Source organism: Brienomyrus brachyistius, chromosome 9 (genome assembly GCF_023856365.1).
Source record: "Brienomyrus brachyistius isolate T26 chromosome 9, BBRACH_0.4, whole genome shotgun sequence".
NCBI classification, from domain to species: Eukaryota; Metazoa; Chordata; class Actinopteri; order Osteoglossiformes; family Mormyridae; genus Brienomyrus; species Brienomyrus brachyistius.
Window position 1 is genome coordinate 15820103 of NC_064541.1, and position 24549 is coordinate 15844651.

The 24549-nt window shown below is 47.3% G+C and overlaps 1 protein-coding gene across 5 annotated transcripts; it reads left to right on the top strand.

Annotated features, from left to right (window-relative positions):
• Window positions 1–236: 236 nt before the first annotated feature.
• adam15 (ADAM metallopeptidase domain 15) lies at window positions 237–24508 on the top strand. 5 transcript variants are annotated; one of them, XM_049025898.1, is made up of 25 exons: window positions 237–1065; window positions 2967–3064; window positions 9157–9233; window positions 9401–9479; window positions 9559–9635; window positions 10259–10430; window positions 10524–10589; window positions 10829–10900; window positions 11145–11314; window positions 12017–12101; window positions 12193–12341; window positions 12456–12633; window positions 12714–12806; window positions 12960–13155; window positions 13753–13861; window positions 14118–14313; window positions 14443–14520; window positions 14598–14709; window positions 14817–14973; window positions 16703–16811; window positions 18716–18778; window positions 20185–20253; window positions 21855–21923; window positions 22074–22249; window positions 22421–24508. In XM_049025898.1, exons 1-25 carry the CDS (start codon window positions 789–791, stop codon window positions 22485–22487), a joined length of 2994 nt encoding a protein of 997 aa, XP_048881855.1. In that variant the 5' UTR covers window positions 237–788; the 3' UTR covers window positions 22488–24508. The 5 variants fall into 5 exon arrangements, 4 of the variants coding, with proteins under 4 accessions (XP_048881855.1, XP_048881859.1, XP_048881857.1 ...); XM_049025900.1 differs by lacking the exons at window positions 18716–18778; window positions 20185–20253 and having other exon boundaries at window positions 238–1065; XR_007399734.1 differs by lacking the exons at window positions 21855–21923; window positions 22074–22249; window positions 22421–24508 and having other exon boundaries at window positions 18303–18778; window positions 20185–20262.
• Window positions 24509–24549: the final 41 nt, after the last annotated feature.

Consider the following 24549-nt stretch of genomic DNA (forward strand, 5'->3'; position numbering starts at 1 on the left):
ACTCAAAACTATTCTACAGTTCTGAAACTTGTGTATCGCTCTTAGTGGTTCCTAAATAATCTGACATTATTTACTTTAAGGGATTTAAATTCAGCTTTGTTTGTAGTAAGAAAAATCTCTCCACCATAATGCATTTATAAAATACCAGTGTATTTGTATTAATGCAGGATTATACTGCACATTACATTACAGCAGATTGTGGTAATGTAACCTCGGGAGTGCAAGTGTTAAAAACTCAGAGGAAATCCCGCCTAGCCGGAGTCGGCGGCGAGAAATCGGATTACAGCATCGCAGCTACCCGAAGGCTGCGGGAGTTTCGCTGCGGATTGAGACACGAGATTTAGGTGCAGGTTTCCAGCCAAGACAGCCGCAGCGTTACCGCCGAAAAGGAAATGAGAACGAAAAAGCAAGTGCTTCAGGAGCCGTGATCGCTGGCGGACGACGAGGGGACGCGACATTCACTCCGCAACATCGGCCGAGTTGCTTCGTTTCGGTTTTGATCGCAGAAAGGCAGGTGGACGTGAAACACGCTTACTTTCTCCTGGCGATATTTGAGAGGTTAAGCGTTTTTCGGATAAGGTGATATACGTATTTTAGGGCTCGGTTGATTTAAAAACATGTGACACTTGGGACGGATGACGTTTACTTACACTGGGACGATGCGTGGACTTTGAGGCGATGTGAGAAGCATTTTCGCATACATATGGGAACTACACATCGTCAGAAAAGCCTGGCTGAGAAACAAAATACTTGCATCTTTCTTTGAACACAGTGACTTCGTATTTACTATGGCGACTAAGACCAGGAAGGTGCGTTGCTGCCCCTGCTCGGGACGTGTAACTCACGCGCTGTATTCCCTTCTTTTACTTGAAAGTGTTCTTACGGTCTTAGTTAGAGGTACCACTTCTCAAACGACGAATTTAGCTAGTGACGACGCTTTTGGACTGCTGCGAAGTCGTGATGGAGGACTGTCTTTGTCCGGAGGAAGTCTGCAAAAGGAGAGAAGAAACGCGGGTGTGGAAGATTTTCATTCAAAAACTGTCCGCCCTAGGACGTCCCATACAAGTAGGTATAATAAAGTGCAAGTGACAAGTGTAGCGAAACCCTTTACATCTGAGGCGTTTATTCATTTATTTAAAAGTGGAGGCAAAAGGCGAAGTATTATCAATATTAACTTTATATTGAGTTCGCTATTTATATTTCTCAAATTATGCCCATGGAGCCCCGCCCTCCTGTCATACTTTCAGGAGCATCTGTACGCTTCAGTAGAAACAAATAAATGCATCAATGATTTAAATGACATAAATAACGTTAATAAACACCCATCACTAATTTATTTGAATTCCGTGCACAGAAGCTTAGATCGTTATAAAATGAAGAGTCATTACATAAAGTACATAATTAAGACATGCATCGTTATTTCTTTTATTTGGATTACCTACTGATTTTGTGAGTTCCAGTATTCGTTCTTTAAATGTGATTTGTCGTGCAAAGCTTTCAGATTTGCTTGTCAGTGTTATGCCGCTGGCCCATCTTGTCACGAAGTTTTTGGAAACGAGGACTTGGCTTATTCGAGCCGACCTAGATGGCAGGCGCCCAGAAGTGAGCGAGTCGTCCTGCCTTTAAATGCTTTGAAAGACAAGGACAGACAAGGAAGGGCAAAGACTCTCAGCCAGGGAGGGCATTTTGCAGAGGACTAAGGAGTCAAAAAGTAAAGCTGACTGTAACGCCTTCTGTTTTAATATCCCTGACAACGGAGTGCTGCACGCAATGAGGAGAAAGAAGCTTCTAGGCATTTCACCGCAAAATGAAAGGAGGTTGTGTTTGCATGTCGAAGGACACTTGTGACGGCTGTCAGGATAACATGATACCATAATGTAGACAGCCAGCTGTTTCTGCATGAGTGTGTGGATAATTAAATGGCACCCAGTGGCACCTTTCTTGAAGGGAAAATGCTTTTTCTCCATGACTGTGCATTTGTAGTTATCCTTGGCTCATGTTACTGCTGCAGTGTGTTCTCGGGATCCATCTTTGTCTAAGCTTAGCCAACCATATTCAGTCTGACGGGAATAATTTCTTTGGGAACTTTGTTAAGTGCTGGTTTTGGTCTTAGCAGCCTGGTTATTCTTACGTCGCCAGAGGTTTTGTGGGCTCTTCTTGGTTGCCATGGTTATAAGTATTTGAGGAAGGCCATATTGGAAGCTCTTACCTCAGCAATTTTCTTAGTTCCAGCAACATAACAAATATTCCCATTATTAGTAAGAATAAAGTCATTTCTGAAAGCTTCTAATGTTCTGAATTCAGCCCAGTTACGTTTGTGTATGTGTGCGTGTGAGTGTGTGTGTGTGTATGTGTGCGTGTGAGTGCGTGTGTGTGTGTGTGTATGTGTAACACTGATGTTTTAAATTTTTCACGTTCATCAGAGTCAGATGAAAAGTGTATTTGTTAAATGATTGAACAAGACAGTTGTTTAAAAGCAACACCTTCTCTGTATGCAAGTACGTACAACTGGAATGGAACGCCATGGCATTTAATGTGTCATCATAGTGCACATAATAGTGCACACAATAGTGCACAGTGTGCTCCCCCTTCTTGGACGACAGACAGGCACAGATGCAGGTGGTTAGGAGTGTCTTAAAGAAATGCTGGCTTTGTAGAGGAAGGAATGTTTGCTATGTTGCCATAAGGGGTTGTTAGCCCACTTTGCACGTGAATCAGCAAAATTTCAGGTGATCTGTTTCAGGGGGTGGGGGGCTGTCTTGTCATTGTTGGAACAGCTTTTTTTGGGGGGGTTAGGGTTTTTTTAAGATTAATGACTCATCTTCACCATTTTACATCTGGCCACTTCCTTTGCTGGTGTTCAGATGTTCTGATTGTTAACCCGAGCCCCCGTCTGGGGCCTTTAACAGATGGGGTAGCTTTACAAATAACCCATTTTTCCTCCCCTTGGCTGCGTCCGTGTGCAGCCCATCGCACTGGACATGGCAGAGGGGAGCCGCTGGAGAAGACCAGGCCTTTCGTCGTCATGGACGGTCGCAGGATGCACCTGAGCAAGGCCCTGCAGGTGAGTCACCATCGGTGTTCCCATCTGGGTGGTGTCCTCAGTTCGGTTTGAATCAGAGGGTCAAATGCTGAACTCGAACGACGGTCCGTTAAGTATGTTGTTTTAATTGGGAGAGAGGGGGACTTGTTCCGGAAATGACTTCAGGCCTCCTGACAGCTGCATAGGAAGCTTCCATCCTCCTGAAGCAGACCCCACCAGAGATCGTACCTCTCCATGCAGGAAGCTCCTCAGCAAATATGAAAACCCGCCAGTTTCCTGCTTTCCTGCTGTACAAGTTTGGAAAGGAAACTGACCAGCGAATTCTTCTCCCTGGCGCTGGACGCGCCTGGCACATGTGACCGCCTGGCACGCTTGACCGCGTGGAACGCGTGACCGCCTGGCACATGTGACTACCTGGCACCGGCTGGCACGCGAGACCGCCTGGCACACGTGACCGCCTGGCATGCGTGACCACCTGGCACGCGTGACCACCTGGCACCGGCTGGCATGCGAGACCGCCTGGCACGCGTGACCACCTGGCACCGGCTGGCACGCGTGACCACCTGGCACCGGCTGGCATGCGAGACCACCTGGCACCGGCTGGCATGCGAGACCACCTGGCACGCGTGACCACCTGGCACCGCCTGGCACGCGTGATCACCTGGCACCGGCTGGCACGCGAGACCGCCTGGCACACGTGACCACCTGGCACCGGCTGGCACACGTGACCACCTGGCACCGGCTGGCACGCGAGACCACCTGGCACCGCCTGGCATGCGTGATCACCTGGCACCGGCTGGCATGCGAGACCGCCTGGCACGCGTGACCACCTGGCACCGGCTGGCACGCGAGACCACCTGGCACGCATGACCACCTGGCACCGCCTGGCACGCGTGACCACCTGGCACCGGCTGGCACGCGTGACCACCTGGCACCGGCTGGCACGCGAGACCACCTGGCACCGCCTGGCATGCGTGATCGCCTGGCACCGGCTGGCATGCGAGACCGCCTGGCACGCGTGACCACCTGGCACCGGCTGGCACGCGAGACCACCTGGCACGCATGACCACCTGGCACCGCCTGGCACGCGTGACCACCTGGCACCGGCTGGCACGCTTGACCGCCTGTGTAATTTTGAGGCCACGTTTGGTTGGAAAGTTGAAATTGGTCACCATCCAAAGTAGGAGTCCTTACTGGTGGGGCTGTATTAAACTGCGCAGGAAAGGTGTGGAACGACTGCAGCGTTTGTTATAATCTATTTTCCCCCCACTCTCTCGTCACCCCTCAATAGAATCGGGCGTGGAACCGGTGTTTTAGTAACATAAAACTGATAAGGATCATTCAGGCTTAAGCCAAATCTATACTTATAAATGGGAGGGAATAAAGTCTTTCCTCAGTTACAACTCGCAATAATATACAATAAAGTTGAAAGCTAAAGTTTTCTAGCAGTTGAATTTATGCAGGACCCCATACAGGTGAGTGGATGTTATAAGCCTTGTAACGTTGTGTTGGGTGTTTTAATTGTGTCATGTAAATGAAAGCCTTACTATTAGTGCTACAAACAGAGCTACGTCTCGAACCCGAGCCAAGCCTCTGCTGGGAGGTTTAAACCCCACTGCTTCTGTGCCACAACAGGCAACCAAAAACATCCAGCGAATGCAAGATCCTCCAAGGAATCCCACCTTATTCTGGATCGGGGAGGTGTAATTCTTTGCTAATTCGGGTTCTGAGTGCTGGAATAATTAGGGCGTTCGTTATTGTGTATATGCTAAACTGGGCGGCGTGTGTCAGCGGCCTGTTGGAGCATGAACTTGATGGTCTTATGTGTTTAGGGACATGAACACTGAAAGTGATTATGGTGATTTACTGGCTGACATGAATGTTTCGTGTTCGTAGAGCCATTTTACTTTGACTGAGGGATAGCTTTCTTTATTTCTGGATGAAACGGGTGAGAACGTTTGTAAAATCAGCAATGTTTTTGTTGCGTGCATGTAATTTTTGCTCTAGCAAGAAAAGATTCGCCTCCGATTAAATATCTCTACATTCATACACTGGTGGTGGCTCAGCACGGTAGGACTGTGGTGAGAAGGTTGCTAGTTCAAATCCCAGGGCCTGCAGACTAAAGCCACTGTTGGACCCCTGAACACAGGTGCTGCATGTTGGCTGACCCTGCATTGTGACCCCCCCCCCCCAAAGTTTGCTCTGTCCTGTATTTGTTTGTGTGTCTCATGGAGAGCAGGATGGGGCAGGAGAAAAGCATTTTCTCCAAGGGGATCAATATAGAACCACTGTTCTATTTGCGTTGAAGTGAAAGATACTAATAACTGTTTTGGCCTCAAGTGTCGGCCTGAAGTCGGATTGTCTTGCTTGTCCGATGGCTCTCCTGCCCTTAACGTGTCCCACGTCATGGTGGACCCATCTGGCTGGGCTCTGCGTAGGTTGAATGTGATGAAATTGTTGGCCACTCAGACTGTCCTGCCGGGCTGTGTGGGGCGGCGTGCGCCTCAGCGGGTTAGACCTCTGTCTCTGTCACCGGAAGGTCTCCGGTTTGAATCCTGCCCTCGGTAGATCTCGCTTGAGCTCTTAACAAAGGCCCTTAGCCTCCTGAAAAGCAACATGTGTGTCAGATAATTGGCTGACCAGCAGCCAGACCCCGAACTTCATCGAGTGTCTGTCTGTCTGTCTCACTGGAGGGCAATAGGAGGGAATTTAGAACAATTTCAAGGACCTCTGAGTGACAGGAGTCTTAAATATTTTGGAATATAATTGAATAGCTCTGGTTTGGGGGCCCAACATAATATGCTTTCATGGGACATGAAATTTCTAGTGGTGTCCTTGGAGAGCAGGAATGTATCTGTGAGAGGCCTTTCGATGTGCTGTACATGTATTGCACAAAAGCATAACTTCATTTCACTGGTCCACAATGAGCAGCCCTGCCTCTGCCTTTACAGGCGCCCCGGGGCTAAAAGGACCCGTCTTTCGTGCTAAACGGAGGTGGGGGGAATTTCAGCTGCTCTGTCCTTTCTGTGGCTCCCTCACCCTTCCTGCCCCTCTCCTCTCTGAATGGACCCCACCCTGCATTCATCTGGGTGTGAGCTCATACTGCTGGCAGCCACACTCACGAGTACTGGGCCATTACCTCACTTGGGGCGGGGGGGGGGGGGGGGAGGGGCCGTCTTGAGTGGTGTTTGTTCTCCTGCAATATCATGTCATTCTAGCTTTGTACGAGGCTCATTTTAAGAAAGGGGAAGTTGGGTGGGGGTGGGGGGGGTGTAAGGGGAGGGAAAAGGACACAGGAAGGGAGGTGGGGATGTCCCTAGCCTCAGAGTCAGAACGCTGGTCCAGTGTTGAAGACTGGCCCCGTCCCCTTTCTCTGCCCCCGGAAAGCCCCCATGAATGAGGAAGCAGGCCGGCTGGTAGCCCGTTAGCCAATCCTGCTGCTCCTCCTGTTTGTGATCCTCTCCCGGGCTCTGGCTCACCACGCGGTTTGTAACCCAGAGCCAGGTCCCCACCCAGCTGCCTGGTTTTTTTGGTCACCCGTTGGCCACGTGCCAGAGTCATTAAAACGAAATGAACATGAAACCAGTGCTCTGTATATCAGTAAGTTACAAGGTTGGTGATTCATCCTCTGGAAAAAGCATAATTAAGGAAAACGGGATATGAAATCTGCCACTGCACTTGCAGAAAATGTGGAATGGTGTTTCTCAACTAGTGGGTCGTGACCCCAAAAGCACCCTCCCCCAATCATTAAAAAAATATGTATCAGTAACAAGAATACAGTTGATGATTCATCCTCCGTAAGAAATCAAATTTTTTAAAAAAGGGATGTGGAATTTGATATTGTAGTTGATATTACAGACCGTGATACAGACTGGTATTTCTTAACTGATGGGTCGTGACCCAAAACCAACCTCCCCACCCTGGCATCAACTATTTCCATTGAAAATATCTGGGGTTAAGTCAGCTGAAAACTGCTGATGCAGACCGATTGAAACGAGCACCTTCAGACCTGCTTCCTGATCGTTTACTGGTAGCAGTACGCCATGTGAGATCCCAGCGAATATGCTGCGACGTGCCGACGTGCCCCACGAGATGGGGGACGTCTGGGGGGGAGGAAACGCAGCTGGAGCCTGCCTGCAGTGACCCCGACAGGCTCATGCCGGTCATAATTGACTACAACCTCCCAGTAGTGTTTCAGAGGAACCGTGAGTTGGCTGTTTTTCTGCTAGGGCTGTTTGATACTTCAGGAACTGCCTGTTTTCTGTTATCCTCAATGAATTCATGGTGCATGAAATCCCTTTTGAAAATACACAGCGGAAAGCCTGTGGGATTTGAGTATTTTTATCTGTGGGATCTCTTTCATGGGTAGTGATGAAGACAGTGGCTTGAATAATTTAGAACTTTTGGGTGAGTTCTGGCTGTAAATATCCTGCTGTAGTTTAAAGATCTTTATAGTTAATAAGAAACGAAACAGGAATCCCTCTGTTGATTTTAGAGAGACTGTGATCCGAAATCATACCTCGCTGCTATTTTGCATCATGTTCATATTTACCTACCGTATTTACTCCGTGGTGCCTGTGGTTGATGGGTGGATGTGTTATGCTGAGAAGTTAAAGAAAAATTATTGTGCAGACATTTCATGGGAAACTATCTTGAAAAGAAAAATTCAGTCACTTGTGTTTTCTGCAGCAGTTAAAATGTGCACATCACCCTAGAACATCTGACCATCTAGCACTGGAAGATTGAAAAGTTGTATTAAATGTAAAATATAACCCTGTAATGGATAACTGGTATGGAATGGATGGATAGATGGATGGATGGATGGATGGATGGATGGATGGATATTGCATTATATAATTTTGAAATTTAGCCTACCCCCCACCCTCTCCAATGACCGCCTATTCCCTCCCAAAAATACTCACCCAAAGATGCTAAAAAAGATTAGCCTGGCCCCACCCAGAGGCGTGGCTACAGATCATCTGCCCACCCAGCAGTTGGCTGTCAGATTTGTTCTGTTGAGCTTCCATTGGCTAAGTGTTCTGCCTGTCATTTTTCCAGTATGTGCTGTCATGTATGTGAAGATGCCAACCTCTCCAGATGCTGTGATCAGTCCAGCAGCAAAGGGCTTATTAGCAGAGCAAGTGGAGGTATTATGGGCCAGCGCATGGTGTGTGTGTGTGTGTGTGTGTGTGTGTGTGAGTGTGTGTGTGTCCCACACCCTGCCACACAGAGGATAAAGCAAGGAAGGGGTGTCCATCCCTCTGCAGGAAGTGTAGACTCCTCGCTAACAGCCTTCAAAGGTGGAGTGGCACAGAATGGCAGGAAGAGGTGTTGAGAAGAGGGCCAGGCCGAGCCCACCAGGACCGGGCCTGGACAGGGGGGGGAAACGCCCCGGCCCATTTCCCGCCGTGCGCCACCCATATCTGGTTTTATCCAAACACAGGAAAAGGAGCGCTGCGCCTTGTACCTAATCAGAACCTGGTGACTGACAGAAAGACTCCTCTGAGCCCCCGCGTGAAGTGAGAAATGGGGGGATGTTCTCTCTCTCCCCCCCCTCCATCACAGGGCGCCTCCTCTGTTAGACCTCATTAGCCAGGTTGCTTGGTTTTCCTTTGTAGTAACATGATGTAAGATTTCCAGCAGCATATATCTTGAAATTTCCAATCGGAGAGCTTTCAGACTCGAGCTGCACTGGAGCACTTTGGCTGCTCTCTCTTTAATATTATATATTATTATGTATCCGTTATTATATTATATTAAGTGCAATTACTCATTCGTCTCGGGATTTGTGGTGGAGATAGAGAGTTATTTTGTAAACAAGGATGCAGAACGTTTCTCAGTCATACAGACTGCTCTTATTCACAATTTTAAGTGCTGAATTACTTGTCACAGTCTATACTGCTTGAATCTCATATGCTTGAAGTGTTTAGGAGTCCCCAATGAGATGTTTTTGACCCATTGTATTCACTGATTGGTTGGTCAACCAATTAATTGGTCAACTGAGTCTGATTAACGCACCAGCATCCAGGCCAATACCACAGTCAAAGGATTGTTACCAATCGTGTCCTTGTGGGGTCTCAGTTATGAGTTTCAGCTCCTGTCTCTGTCCACAGAATGGCCACCCTGATAAGATCCAGTGTGGGCTGGAGTTTGAGGGCCAAACCTATCTGCTGGACCTGGAGAAGAATCAGTAAGGACAGTTCCTACACACGTCCTCAGAGCCATAGGGGCTGTGACCCTGCTGTTTCAGTAACGTTGACTACAAACATCACTGGCTCACAAACCATTTTGAGGCCAGTCTGTCCCCGTAATATGCAGTACACCTACAGCACACTTTCCTATTTCTGTCTTCCTTAGAGGTTTGCTGCCCAAGCCCCCGAATATGTACTACTACCTGCCAAATGGCGTTGGGGTCAATGCAGAGGACTTGCCAGTGGTAAGTGTCCATGGCCAACCAGCGTCCGATGGGCGTCTCATGTGTTTTGGGGGTTTGCTCTCACTGTCGCCTCACACAGGTGAACTGCTATTATCACGGCTCGGTCAGGGGCTTCCCGGACTCTGGAGTGGCTCTCAGCACCTGCTCCGGTCTGCGGTGAGTCCTGGCATGCTCTGCCCTTTAAATTGCTCTTTGCCGTGCTGTGTGGGTGTGTCTAGTAAGTGGCCTTGACGTGAAACATATTTGGATGGGGTCCATCTCTGAATGGCGTCGCTAATCGCATTTCCCAAAAGTGGCGTTTAGCGGTGAGGCTGGTTTGGACATGAAATGAAATCCCCGACAGAGCTGCGGTTGGCTGTCTGCTGTACTCGCGCTTGTCTGTGAGGCGCCGTGAGCCGGACTTCTGTCGTTCAGGGTTTAGGGTCTGGGCTGGTTTGGGCTTATTTTATCTCTTCAATTCCCAGCAGATGCTGATGTAGCTCTTAAATGATTTATTCCTTATGTGGTGAAAGTATAATGAAGCTACTGAACATGTACTTTAGACAGATAATGGTCGATAGCTTCTGATTTTGTCTGATTGATATTTTGCTCTTTCTTACACAGTGATTTCACTTAAAATGTGCAGCGATCCCTTCTGTAATTTCCTCTGTATGGCGCAGTAGCGATGCAGTTTCGATGTTGAGCTAAAATACCAGTTAGCCTGAGATCCAGTGTATTTATGAATCCTGTAGCAGCGTCATACGCTGTAGGTAAGAGTTGTCTGGAATTTTCTGTCTCAGTGGCGTGATCACGATCAGCTCCAACCTGAGTCTGGACATACGGCCCGCAGAGGTGGAGCGAGGTGGAGCTGAGGTGGAGGACCTGCATCTGCTCTATCCCACCCAACAGGCAGGGTCTTCACCTAAGGGCTGTGGGGTGTCAAACGACGTGGTACCCCCCCACATGCACAGGGTGAGGGTTCATGGCCCAGAAATGGAAGGATTGAACGACACGGATTTTTCATTTCTATTGATGTTTTCCTTTCGTCTGTTTGCATCTGTACAGAGTAAAAGGGACATTTTATCAGAGACAAAGTACATAGAGCTGGTGTTGGTGGTTGATCACACAGAGGTAAGACCTCAGCCAATCGGGGACAAGCTCTGTTTATAGGTTCCAGCTGTTTCCAGTTAGGAGGTTGTGGGAGCCTTTTTATGTCTGGGAGAAAAAAAAGTTAAAACTGCAAAAAAAAGAACTGCATTAGCTGTGGATTCTGGCTCCCCCTAGTGTCAGACATTGATATTTCAAGCATGGCTCAGCAGGATCGATACATGGACTGTAACATTAAAAGCTGGCGTTTCTCGCTCTTTTAGTATGTGAATTACCAGAAGAACAACAAGACTATGATGTATCGCATGATGGATGTGGCCAACCAAGTGGACTGGGTAAGAATCACAAACTGTGAAGCCTGTCCATCCGATCAGGTCCATTCTAGAGATATTGTCTGCCGTAACAGGCCCTAATTAATTTTAGGAAATAACTGAAAGAGAAGATTCTGGAAATGGCTTCAGCGCAGTGTGGGATTCTCTGATAGGCGATGTCAGTGTTGGTCCGAGATTGGAGGCCCGTTAAAGTGGTCCGTATCTGTGGTTCAGATCAGTACCCGCCTCTCGTCCTGTCACTGTGCAGTACTACAGGCCACTTAACGTGCGCGTGGCTCTGGTCGGCCTGGAGATCTGGAGCGACCGGGACAAGATCAGAGTGGACAAGAACCCGACGGAAACCCTGCAGCGCTTCCTGGAGTGGCGAAGACGCGAGCTGCTGCCCCGCTTGCGGCACGACAATGCCCAGCTGGTCATGTGAGCACTGGGGAGGGGGGGGCGCTGCTTGGGTCCCATGGGACGGGAGTGTATTTGTCTTTCGGGAGAAGGAGGGTGACCTTATACCTTCAGGGTAGAGTAGATTTTCTCTGAGTGCCGCGGCTTCCTCTTGCAATCCAAAGACAAAAATTTAGGTCAGAATTAAATTAGCCGGTTTGTGTGTGTGTGTGTGTGTGTGTGTGTGTGTGTGTGTGTGTGTGTCCTGTGGTGGACTGGCATCCCATCCCTCCTGGAATAGGCTCCAAGCTCCATGATTCTGAGCAGTTGCGAGAAAATGCGATGAGCATTTCACTGAAGAGGGAGAGCAGTGTGGCGGTGCAGTGCTCAGTAGACCAGAGTTTGAGTCTCCATCGCGGGAGTTTGCAGTGCTCCAGGTTTCCCCCCACAGTTCAAAAACATGCTGAGGCTAATTGGAGTTACCAGATTGCCCATAGGTGTGTATGTGTGAGAGGGTGGTGTGTCAATGTGCTCTGCAAGGGGTTGGTGCCCCATTCTGGGTTGGTTCACTGCCTTGTGTCCATAGCATCCAAGATAGGCGGCAGATTCCCACGGCCCTGAATAGGGTAAGAGGGTACAGAAAATGGATGGATGGGTGGATGTAAAGAAAACAGCTCGGGATAGAAAGATGACAATACATGTGAAGGAATTTGGAGTCGAATAAACTGTTCTTCATGTCTGCAGGGGGAGCTCGTTTGATGGCACTACGGTGGGAATGGCCTCCCAGTCGTCCATGTGTTCCTGGGACCGCTCTGGCGGTGTCAACGTGGTGGGTAGGCGTGTCTGGACCCAGGGGCGGCACGTCACTGGCAAATGGCGATCGGGTGGCAGTGACCGCTCTCTTTTGGTTGCGACCGCAGGACCACCTGGTGAGCGTGCTGGGCATCGCATCCACCGTGGCCCACGAGCTCGGCCACAACCTAGGCATGAGCCACGACACGGACGAGCGACACTGCCAGTGTCGGAACGAGCCCCGGATGGGCGGCTGCATCATGGAGCCCTCCACCGGGTGAGTGCTCAAGGGGCGGAGTATAAATGTTGGGGGCGGGGCTTATGTGTGTGGGTGGCGGCTACAGTGGCTCCGCCCCTTCAGCTCACCCACCTCTGCTGTCTGCCCCAAAAGGTTCATGCCAGGCCAGCTATTCAGCAGCTGTAGTGTGCTGGACCTGTCCTTTAGCCTCCTACACGGGGGCGGGATGTGCCTCTTCAACGTGCCGCAGCCCAGCCACCTGCTGGGGGGGCCACGCTGTGGTAACCTGTACGTGGAGGAGGGCGAGGAATGTGACTGCGGCCTGGCTGACGTATGTACTGGGGCAGGGGGAGTCCACCGCTGTGGTTTGTCAGCATCCTTCCTGTATTCTTATTGGCTCTTTGCGTGCAGGAGTGTAACGATCCTTGCTGCGATTTCTCCACCTGCAAACTGGTTCCCGGGGCAGAGTGCTCATCCGACGGGATCTGCTGTGACAACTGCAAGGTGTCTCCACACTCACCACTCACTGCCCCTCTCCACCCTCCCAACAGCTATTTTTCACTTTCATATTTAACCTCCCCCCCGACTCCCTTCTGAATTTCATGTCTTGCTGTTGCACCTTGCTGACCCTTCTTAACTGACCCCCCCCCCCCGTAGCTGCGCACGGCGGGCGCAGTGTGCCGTGAGAGCCTGGGGGAGTGTGACCTGCCGGAGTTCTGCACCGGCACGGCCCCCCACTGCCCCCCCAACGTCTTCCTCCAGAACGGCGAGTCCTGTGATGGCGGCGCCTCCTACTGTTCCAGTGGCGTCTGCTCCAGTGTGGACACGCAGTGCCAGGCGCTGTGGGGACCCAGTGAGTGACACGGCCCTGTGTCTCGTCCCCGTGTCCCAGAGTGTGTACAGAAATGCACAGTGCGGCCTGTCCCACGCAGTGCAGAGTGCAGGACAGGGGGACAGTCCATCACAGGGCACACACACGCACTGAATGCCAGTGATCGGAAAGGTCACCCATTGAAATACCTTCCTCAGCAGAATAGCCGAATGTCCACTGCCCCCCAAAATATTCCAGGGGTGCCAAATATATAGGCTGACCCTATGTTTGGACCCTAAGCTTTGCACTCAGTTGTATATCTATGTGTGTGTGTGTGTGTGTGTGTGTGTGTGTGTGTGTGTGTGTGTGTGTGTGTGTGTGTGTTTTTATGTGTCTCAAAGTACAGAAGATGTGACCTGTGATCAGAAGCATTCCACTGTAACTGTATGTGTGCAAATGGCAAATAAATCATCCATATCATCAACAAACTCCACATGCATACAAAGCCAGGGGTGGGATTCAAATCCCCACCTCCAGAGGTGCGAGGTGACAGGGCTGCCCCCTCCTGGACGTCCCGCAGTGAGACTGAAAGGACGGAGCAGTGAGACGGTTTCTTTTCTCGTCTTTCCTGCCGCCCAGATGCCACTCAGGCTCCAGACGTGTGCTTCTCTACCGTCAACAAGCTGGGCAACAAATTCGGTAATTGCGGGCAGCTGTCCAATGGCAGCTACGTGCCGTGTGTTCCAGCGTGAGTCCCCGTTTATCTCTATCATGTTTTACTCTTGCGATCCAGTAGTTGTATTTGAAAGGGCAGTTTTTTTTTGTCATGTATTGTACAACTAATTGCAATTTATTGCAAATCAAGTGTGGTTCATTTGTATTTGCGGTTCTTTTCAAAGAATTTTTTTATCTTCCCTGTTAGATATAGAGAATCGTTTATGACTGAATGTGTGATGTCCCATGAAGAATTCTCTATGCCTATTCTGATCATCCTCCCCCTGCAGTGACGTACGTTGCGGGAGGATCCAGTGTCAGGGAGGAAACAGCCGGCCCTTGCTGGGCTCTAGCACGGAGATTCTCACCACCACAGTGCACTTCAACCACACTAACATCGTGTGCCGGGGCGCCAGCTTCGACCTGGGCAATGACGTCTCGGACCCCGCAATGGTTGCCGAGGGAACTGCCTGTGGTCCGGGGAAAGTAGGTGCTCAGGGTTACCTGGGAGAAGCCTCAAATATGATTGATGTGCCCTCAGTCTGTCGTACACGGTCGTCCAATCAGGTCGCTCATGCGTCGCTGTAACATCCTGCTTGATCCAATATCTTTCAGATCTGCATGGGTCATCTCTGTAAGGACGTGTCCATGCTGGGAGTGGAGACCTGTCGCCAGAAATGCAACGGCCATGGGGTGAGGTCGCAGTGCATGCTGGGAGCGACAGAGATAACTGGCCTACATTACCCATAATGCCATCTTCGTTTCCCCAGGTCTGCAACAGCAATAACAACTGCCACTGTGACATGGGCTGGGAACCACCGGACTGTAAATATTCTGGCAATGGAGGCAGCGTGGAAAGTGGACCGGCCCAGGAGCCCAGAGGTTTATTTTTTTGCTCTCTCCTGCCACCCTTCTGGATGTGTCTGACGCTGCACTCAGTATGGCTGTGAAACATCTCTCTCTCTCTCTCTCTCTCTCTCTGCTGGCAGTGTCCAGTCCGGCTCGAGTGGCCCTGCTGGTCATCTTTCTCTTCATCCTGCCTGTATTGCTGCTCTTTCTTGCCCTCCGCCTCGGTTGGTGTCGCCGCCGGCGCGCCTGCCAGGGCAGCAGCTTCTGGCACAAGGGCCCGGGACGCCAGCAGACCCGGTAGGCAGATTTAACCCTGGACTTGGGGTGGTTTCCCACAAGATCTGCACCCAGGATATCCGGCAATCTGATGAGCTGAGCATGTGAGCCTCAGCATGGATAAACTTAGTATCACTGAGTCGGCTCGCATGTCTTGTCATGTATCCTCTTGGGTTGATTATACACAAATCTTCAAAAATCAGTTTAGATGTTAAAAATACTAAACATTTTATGGGCATTGTGGGTGTGACATCAAATGGATCTATACGTGGAATTGCCGTTTCATCCTACCCACAGTGCATTGTGGCTGAGGCGATTGTTGCAAAAAGTTCGTGTCACGAAATGTGATTGAACTAGGGCTGCACAATATCAAATTGCAATTATAATGCTCCATAATCACCAGGCTTTTAGATGACAGGCAGAATATCATTGGACCAGACACCAGCTTATCACTGCTCTACAGACATATAGTATTTATCCTACAGTGCTCTACAGACATATATTTACTCTACAGTGCTCTACAGGCATTTATTTACGCTACAGTGCTCTACAGACATTTATTTACTCTACAGTGCTCTACAGACATTTATTTACTCTACAGTGCTCTACAGGCATTTACTTACTCCACAGTGCTCTACAGACATTTATTTACTCTACAGTGCTCTACAGACATTTATTTACTCTACAGTGCTCTACAGACATATATTTACTCTACAGTGCTCTACAGGCATTTATTTACGCTACAGTGCTCTACAGACATTTATTTACTCTACAGTGCTCTACAGACATATATTTACTCTACAGTGCTCTACAGGCATTTATTTACGCTACAGTGCTCTACAGACATTTATTTACTCTACAGTGCTCTACAGACATTTATTTACTCTACAGTGCTCCACAGACATTTATTTACTCTACAGTGCTCTACAGACATTTATTTACTCCACAGTGCTCTACAGACATTTATTTACTCTACAGTGCTCTACAGACATTTATTTATGCCCACAGTTTAGTAAGTAGATTAGTAGTTCGTCTGAAACAGGGGTGGAGCACCTGATTCGTGAAGAGCGGGCGTGGGTGTGGGACTGGCTGAATGAGAGGTCACCCAAAAATCCACACCGGCTCTCCGTGGATGAGGTTCCCTACCCTTGGCCTAAAATATCAATGCGAAATGTATCATAATGCCGAAAAAGTTAGTAATCCGTTTAAATCTGGTGCGTCCTTATGTTTAATAAATATGTCAGAATTTAAACTGCAAGACGTACCACCACACTAGCAGTGTATTTTTACCTTGTTTATCCACGTCTGCTATTTTGTTCTGGCTGCTGAGCTGTCCCTCTGTTCACGACCAGCACAGTGCTTCACAGCAGGTGACGTGCTCCGCTAACGAAATTTAACAAACATAAGGATATACCAAATTTATACAGATTACTGACTTATCGGTGTCACAGTACCCTTCTCGTTAATATTTTAAGGGTACTACTAATTTGCTTACCAAATTTTTGGTGTAAGTAAACATCCATATAGTACCGAAAAGCTGACGACCAGACAAATGTTTGTTTGTTATCCAAAGCCCTGTTGATTATTGTACACATGCCACATAATAGTGATTATAACACTGTGTGATATCGTGGTGCTTTAAATTGAACCAAAAATAAGGAACATCTCCATGGTGCCCTTCAGAACAAGCGCTGGTAGCTGTTGTCATTTGGCAGATGCTCACTGCAGCTTTGCTCTGCGTTCCCCCCAGGACTCCGGCCACCGAACGATCTGACACCCGCAACACCGAACAGCTGCAGCCCCTGAGGTACCACTGGCCGAACCAGGTGGACATCCCGATGACCCAGCCGAGCAACAAGGTACCGTACCGGCAGTGTCGCCAAATGCAGGCCAAGAGGCCTGTGATTTGCCGCTTTACCTGGACGGCAGGTATCCTGAGAAGCATCTGTACTCTCAAAAAAAGCTGCTGAATGGCTGGGTGATGGCCATTCTCTGGATCTGCAAGGTTTAAACGTTCGCTGTTGGGTGTATTGACTGCATTTGCAAACACTGAATTTGCTACATTTGCCGTCAAATTTTTGCCTCAGGGAGAAACATGGTAGGATGTGGTGCATTATTCTGTTTCTTTCGTCAAAATCCAAACTATTTTTATGAACTTAATTTTTTCTATATTGCCAAAGCCAGCTTACTTCACGATACACTTTTTTCATTGTAATTAATTAATTAATTGAAATTAGGCTAATGCTGCCGATGACGTAACATTAAGAATACAGTCTAAAAAAAGAATACAGTCTAAAAAACAGGGAGATTTCATACCATAAACAGTGAGTAATCAATATTATTAATAAAGTTGTATCGGTTCGCATGAAATAATTTGTAGCCAATTTTTTTCGTGACAGTTAATGATGCTCCAACAATATGGTGCCACATCAGTGTGAAAACTAGGGGGCGATAAAACACAAGACGAAAAATATTAACCTGCAAGTTGAAACATTATGAGAGCACAGAAAGATGAATCAGTCAATATCGCACTCAAACGATAGACACCATTTTTCTGTTGTTGGGGGAACTGGCAAGTGGGCAACAGGAATCAGTGAATGTGTGCCTATTGAAAAGAGTTAAAGCTTAACTATTACATATTTCGGATTATTAGATAAATAAATCATAGCTTGCTTTTAACCTACCAGTCAACGTCCCTCTTTGTCCACTAGTGATGTACCGGTTACAAACGTGCCGGTTATTAAAGTGGGGCATGACGGGGGAAGAAACGATCCACGTTGCGGATTCTACACGACAAAAATTTCACTCGAACACAGAGAGCCCCTGAAGGTTATTCATTTCCCGCATGTGGACAATTATCAAACCGAGAAAGAAAAGCGTAACATTCGAGAAGGAAAAAAGACCATTTTAGCAAGGTATTATGATTAACGCTCTCGCAATTCTTCTTTCTATGCTCACGAGTTTCTTGTTTGTGCTCGAGAGTGGCGTATATACACACACGCGTGATGCTGAAAAATTCCAGTTTTTACTTTTCACCTTTTGTTTTGTCGCCCTCTAGTGTTGACATTGATGTGGCGCTATAGAGTTATAAACTGTTACCCCTGTTACTATATAAGTTACCCCTGGTTCTACAGTCGGTTCTGTAGGTTTGCGAGTGGTCATGTTTTGTATGTTATCCTTGGATTCTGCAGCATCGTTTTCTGTGATGAATCTCAGGCTTTCAGTCGGCGTGAGCTGGTGTTTCTCTGAATGCATGGTGCTGCTGTGAGCAGGAATTCACGCGTTTACCGTGTTAGCCAGAGCTAAGAGCCCTGTGCCTTCATCTGCCGTTTGTCTCGGTTTTATTTCAGAGTGATACCGGAGCTTTGTTTTTTCGGTAAAGCAAGTATATGTCCCTAGCTGTCCTTTACAAGTTCTCTTTCAATAAAGCCATCTGCCTACGTCTAACCATCGCATGTCATCCTTCATGCCCCACGTTACTCACCCACGGCACCAAAGCGTTGCAACTTGCCATGACCGACGTAGGGATACTGACTCTGTGGAGAATGCGATGGAAATGCACGCAAAATGCACTTGTGCGCTGCCGAATTTGCTAGGTTTTGAGGCTGGGTTTGACTAGACTAATTTCTATACCATTCACTAAAACTGTCATGTTACACTAATGGTCCCTGATGCTTAATTCTGAAAACAACGCTACTTGCTTAGACGTGCATGACTTGCATAGGCTGTCACTGTTCCTTGCTCTCTCTTTCTTTGCAAACAGGATGCCAAGCCTCCCCCTCCTAATAAGCCCCTTCCACCCGATCCAGTGTTAAAACAAACACAGGTAATTTTCCTACTGCCAACAGGGGACACTAGAGAGTCATAGCTTGTCATTATGCAAATATCAGTTCTGTTGTCTCTGTGAGAATTTTTCGCATTGCAAGTCTCCATGTTTTTTCCATGGTTGTGGTGTTACTTGTATGGAATATTTGCTATGTATTTGCACAGCAGTTCTGCAGACTGAGTGCGGTACTGCATCAATACTGCAGTTTAAAAGTTTTTTTTGGGTCCTTGATGACTCAGCAGTGCCACCACTAGGCAGAAGGGTGTACTGCAGGGCAGGATTCGGGATTCTGGGATACTTGTTTAAAATGCTGTATTTTCGGTTTGTTATTACTGGCTAGTGACTGAACAGAGCTGGTGTTTATTTTAAGGGTGGATTAATGCTCCAGCAGAGTGCTGTGCAAATTAAATTAGTAACATATGGGAGGCATTTTCTGCAAAAAAAATAAAATGAAAATGATAAAATGAAAATACATTCTCCACTTTGTAATTTAGTTTTCAAAGTCTATGTGCAAAAATCCTGCCAAAATGAAAATTAAAATGAAATTGCACTATGAAGCTGCAACTAAGAAGCTAACTAATGATTTTGTCATTAGTTTGGGCAACATGAATGACCACGTCCAAGAAACATAATGACGACGGAATCGGCAAACGCAGTGAGGAAGTGCAGCAGTGATCCATAGCTCCGCCCACTGCCCACTCCAGTTAACGTATATTTGCTTGTTGTGATCTTGACAATGAAAAAGCAAAGTAGGAAATGAAAAGTCAAATCGGAAAAAGAAAAGACAAAAATGTTTGTCAATGAAATGTTAAAATTTTTCCGGGATAGACTCCGGACCCCCCGCGACCCAATAGGATAAGCGGTTTGGAAAATGGATGGATGGATGGATGGATGGATGTTAAAATTTTTCATATGATTCATACATGAGTTGAAAATTTAAATGCAAAAGGTCCTATTTCATTAAAATTTTAATTTTGTGCATAGACCTTGAAAATTAAATGGCAAAATGGAGATTGTATTTTCATACCCCATTTTCATTTCACACTTTATGGACAATTAAATATTTTTGACATTCATATTTGATGAATGAAATTTTAAATTTAATAAAGTAAAAAGGATTACTTTGTCTAGGTTAAGTTTGTAGGAACGGTTGTAGGAATCATTTCTGTTCTGCAGTCATTTCTCAGCATATTAACGCTAAAGCACTTAACACTAACAGGCACTAATAACATGAAACGAAACTCATTCAGTAGGTTTCAGAGTGACAGTCTTGGAGTAACTTGTTAGTTACCAACAGACTAGTTGGTTGGCCTCATCTGCCTTTGTAGAGATGACCTCGTTTTCGGGACCACTGAGGTCAGGCACTCATTTTCTTTCTGTGTTTCCTGTTCTGTCTGCTGTTTCAGTCGGCAGGGCAACATCCGACCCCTCCGAACAGGCCTCTTCCCCCTGATCCCATTGCCAAAGTCGGAAAGGTACAGGCCGAGTGGGTCTGTGTGATCGAGTTTGAGTTGCTCAGCAAAGCATGGCTGTGTGTAATTTTGAAACATAATGACGAGCAACATCTATGATGTCTGGCCCATTATTTGAACGTCACTCCTGCCGTCGTTCCCGTGATTGAAATTCAGAGAGTATCCACAGTAGTGTCTGGACCAAGTCTGTCTGCGCTTCTGCGTCTGCGTTTGGGACGTCCTTTAAAACCTTCTGCCCTCACTTCCCACATGTCCGTTCGGGCTTAATGATGTCTTGTCTGAGCATTCTTACAATACGGCGCTGACTGTTAACATGAGATATCAGTACCGATTCCGCTTTCCGTCGATTACGGTGACGATCGCCAGTGAACGGATGTGACTATGGGCTGGCGTTGTCGAGCCTTGATTATCTTAACAACGGGTAGCTGCTTGAGCAGTGCCTGACGTCGCTGACTCTTACGGACAGCGTCACATATTTGAACTAGGACGCATCATGAGAAGTTTACATACAGTGCCCCCCTCCCCTGCCCCTCCCCCCTCCCCTTTCAGTCACCCACAGTCCAAAAATACTAAATGGAAAATTGCAGAAATAAACAATTCATAAGTTTTATATTTTACACCTTTCTTAATAGCGTGATGTCATTTCGCGCCAACCTCCCTGGGATGTAAATTATCCCTCTGTCCACTGTATCCGCACTGCATATGCTACTGGCCAGTTAGTCACGTAGCAGCTGTCATGGTAATAGCAGTGCTCGCGTTCACGTAACCTCTTTTAAACCTTTTTTTTTTAAATAAAATACATAAATACTTATAAGGACTTGGCCAGTGGTCCTTAGTTTTCTAGGGTATGAATGTGTAGGAAAAACAGTATATATAGTGTTTGGTCAGATCTGTGGTTTCAGGCGTCCGCTGGGGGACTGGAGTATATTCCCTATGGATAAGGAGGGGCTACTGTATATATTTTTACATTTTACATATTCAGCAGCAAAGGTGGGTAATTCAGGTCCAAAGTGTACAAATCCAGACGAAGATTTTGTTCCAACCAACCAGTTGAGTATAAAGAGTCACAGTCACAGAGTACTCGACTGGTTGGTTGGAACAAAATCTTGGTCTGGACTTTTACTCTCTGGACCTGAGCTACCCACCTCTGTTCAGCAGATGCTTTTGTCCAAAGCGATGTACCAACAAGGCAAATAGGTCAATGCAAACATACATGCTATTGAACAGTCGACTAGGTAGAAGTGCAGCTAAACTGAGCTGCCGATGAATGCCCAGGTACGAGTGTCAGCAGTCCTGGGGCAGGAGCTGCACAACGACATCTACTGTTCATTGAGTCTAATATGAAATTTCCTGCTGTTTCAAGACAAGCGGGCCTCAAATTAGTCACCACTGTCATTAATCTGGCATCCCCAGTCTGTGACAGGGGTTCTTCACTTCCTGGGTGTGTCTCCCAAACTGGCGTGGGCACATTGTGGGCTGTAGTTGAGCTGAGCCAGGCTGTCGTCCACCACATTGCTGGGAGGGGAAGCCGATGTTGCAGGACGTCCCCCTGGTTGGACTCATCACCTGCTGTCACTGTGTCTGTCACTCGTCTGCTGTTTCAGCTGACGGTGGAGCGCCCAGCACCTCCGAACAAGCCTTTGCCCCCTGACCCTGTCCTCACAGGCAGCCAGGTACCAGGGAGGTGGAAGTGGGGGGAGGGGGGAAGTGGGAGTCTGTCTTTCGTACTTGTAGTGCCCTCGACGTATTTGCGTCTGAGGAAGACACTTGGCATGGATGAGGCCTGTTGTAGGTACGTCGCCGACGTTTCTTTCCCATTTCAGACTCGCGCGCCCGAAAAACCGCCCCCTCCGAAGAAGGCCTTCTCTGCTGAGACCTGCTCACAGCCCCCTGCTGGAGTCCCCGGGGCGTTTCCCACGGCAGCAGGCCCCTCCCAGCAGGCAGATGGTGTGTCTTCGGGTCCCACCTACGCACCACGCGTCGCAGTCGTTCCAGCCAGGTCCGTCCGTCGAAAACGATTCGGAAGCAGCAATCCTGTGTCTGTCCATGCAGACCGTGTCTGTGTCAGAGCATGTTAGACTGTGTCAGGCAGTGTCAGCGTGCTAGAGCCTGTCAAAATATGTTAGATTGAGTTAGAGCACGTTCAACTTCTTGTGCTTCCTTTGTTTAGACGACCTCCACCTCCGCCGACTCGGACTTCGCAGCCGATTAAGTCTCATTCGCCTCCACCCGTTTAACAAGAAGAGAAGCAAGGCATGCTGGGAATTCTGAAACCTGGGCCCGTCGGCACAGTTTGCACTAATTCTGTGAGAGACCTGCACAGGGATGTTCTTGTACTTCTCAGGTCCTCGCTCATTAGCTCCCTCCGATTTCAGCAACGGACACCCTTTTGCAGGAGGTTTACTAGATTAGGGAGTGGTAGAGGTTGGATTTTTGCAGCCATGACTGGATTTAGGAAACTTGCACTCGGCCTCCTGCCTAAAGCAATGTTCACGTTAAGAAACACCCCCTTTAAACTTCCACATGTTTATGTAGCTTTTATGAGGAGCATCTCTCGTGGTATGGAAACCATCATGGAGAAGGTGTTTGACAAGGAGGAGAAAGTATGGCATAGATTCAAATCACCAAGAAGGCAAGCGTTGAGGACCTCGGGACGGCTTTGCGTAGGACTGAGATGAAGATGGTCAGGAGAGACCAGAGCATGTTCCTCTTCAGGTGGCCATGTGCAGATCCTTTCCCTGCTTCTCCGTCAGCACTGTGTTTAGGATAACGGATATTTAGAGATTTCACCTCATTTCCGTAACGTGGTGATGTAACTATGACAACATTTCAGATGAGAGCTTTTCCACTTTGAGGGAAATTAAGAGCATTACAATCAGTTTGACCGGACTGAACATACACTTTCTTAATATATAAAGCTGAAACATGAACAGGTGGCTTTGTGAATGTTGTGTATTATCCCTGTAAGGGCAGACAGCGGACCCGAATGTAGATTTGAGAAGGGCATGTGGAAAATGGGGGGAAGCAAACTCCTGAACCTTAACTTGTCTCACGGCAGAGGAAGTTCCTTATCTGAAGAGGACGCGTCATAATTTGTACAGGATTCTGAATGATTAGTTTTTACACTCATTCATATGTATATATAGATCATGAGGATGGATGCAAAGATGGTCTTGAAGGTATTTTTATACCGCATCATCCGCTCTACCAGAGGTAACTAGCTTCTCTCTTTGACAGTAGTAACAAATCTCATGTACTGATGCTGCTTTTTAACTTATTCTGATGCAAAGAAACGTACAGGGGGAAAGAAGGTCTTTGCCCAAAGACAACAGAAAAGGCTGAAACGTCAAACGTTTCCCTGTGACACGTCAAAGCGATGGAACATGCTCTGTTGTCAAAGCAACTGTCTATAGATTTTGCTTTAGTTGTATGTTTACTACTGTACTGATGCCAATATATGTTGCGAATGTTTGAAAAACGTGGCACCACCTGGGTTTGACACAGAAAGTCTGGTTGAAAGGAAGCACTTTGATCAAATAATGAACTACTAATTTGTATCACTTGACCTTCTGATTGAATGCTAATGCTGAACACCAAGCATGTTTGTAAACAAATCCATCACTTCTGAATGGGTTATGGCACCATGTTATAAAGCTTACTTACTTCTCATAGCTTACTGGCACTTAGTCTAGTAAATCTGCCTGTACTACAATCTGTACTACATTCCCATTTTAAGTCCCACTACACTACACTAAATATAAATTCATTTTGGCTGATATGCTGTGTCAATTTTGTGCTAAATTTCCCATCTGAAATCCTGATACTGGCTTCTTTACAGCTTCGGTGGTTTAATCAGCCGTGATTAATGGCCGAATGCTCATTTTTAGAGGAGAAAGTCATTCAATACAATACTGGCTAATTAGGAATCGTAACTGGTGGGTTTCTGAGAATGAGGAGTCAAAGCACCTACAATATGATTTTCATGAAAAGTTTGGTACCACTTTACAATAAAACTCCTTTTACCACTTGTAAATGGTAGTAACCATCATTAATAAAAAGAAAAGCGTTATAACTTGTTTAAAATGATCTATTGATAATGTACAAAGTGTCACAACCTAATTAATAACCAGATTCTAAACCATTCATAAACACTTTATATGGGGAACCCTATTGGAAAGTGGTGCCGAAATATTTTTTTTTAAGATTGCTTACTAAAGTCTATTTTTCCGGTAATTAAAAAGGAATTGCTGTGAAAGAACATGGGAGTGTCCTTGTCTTTTTTAATGACACACTTTCACG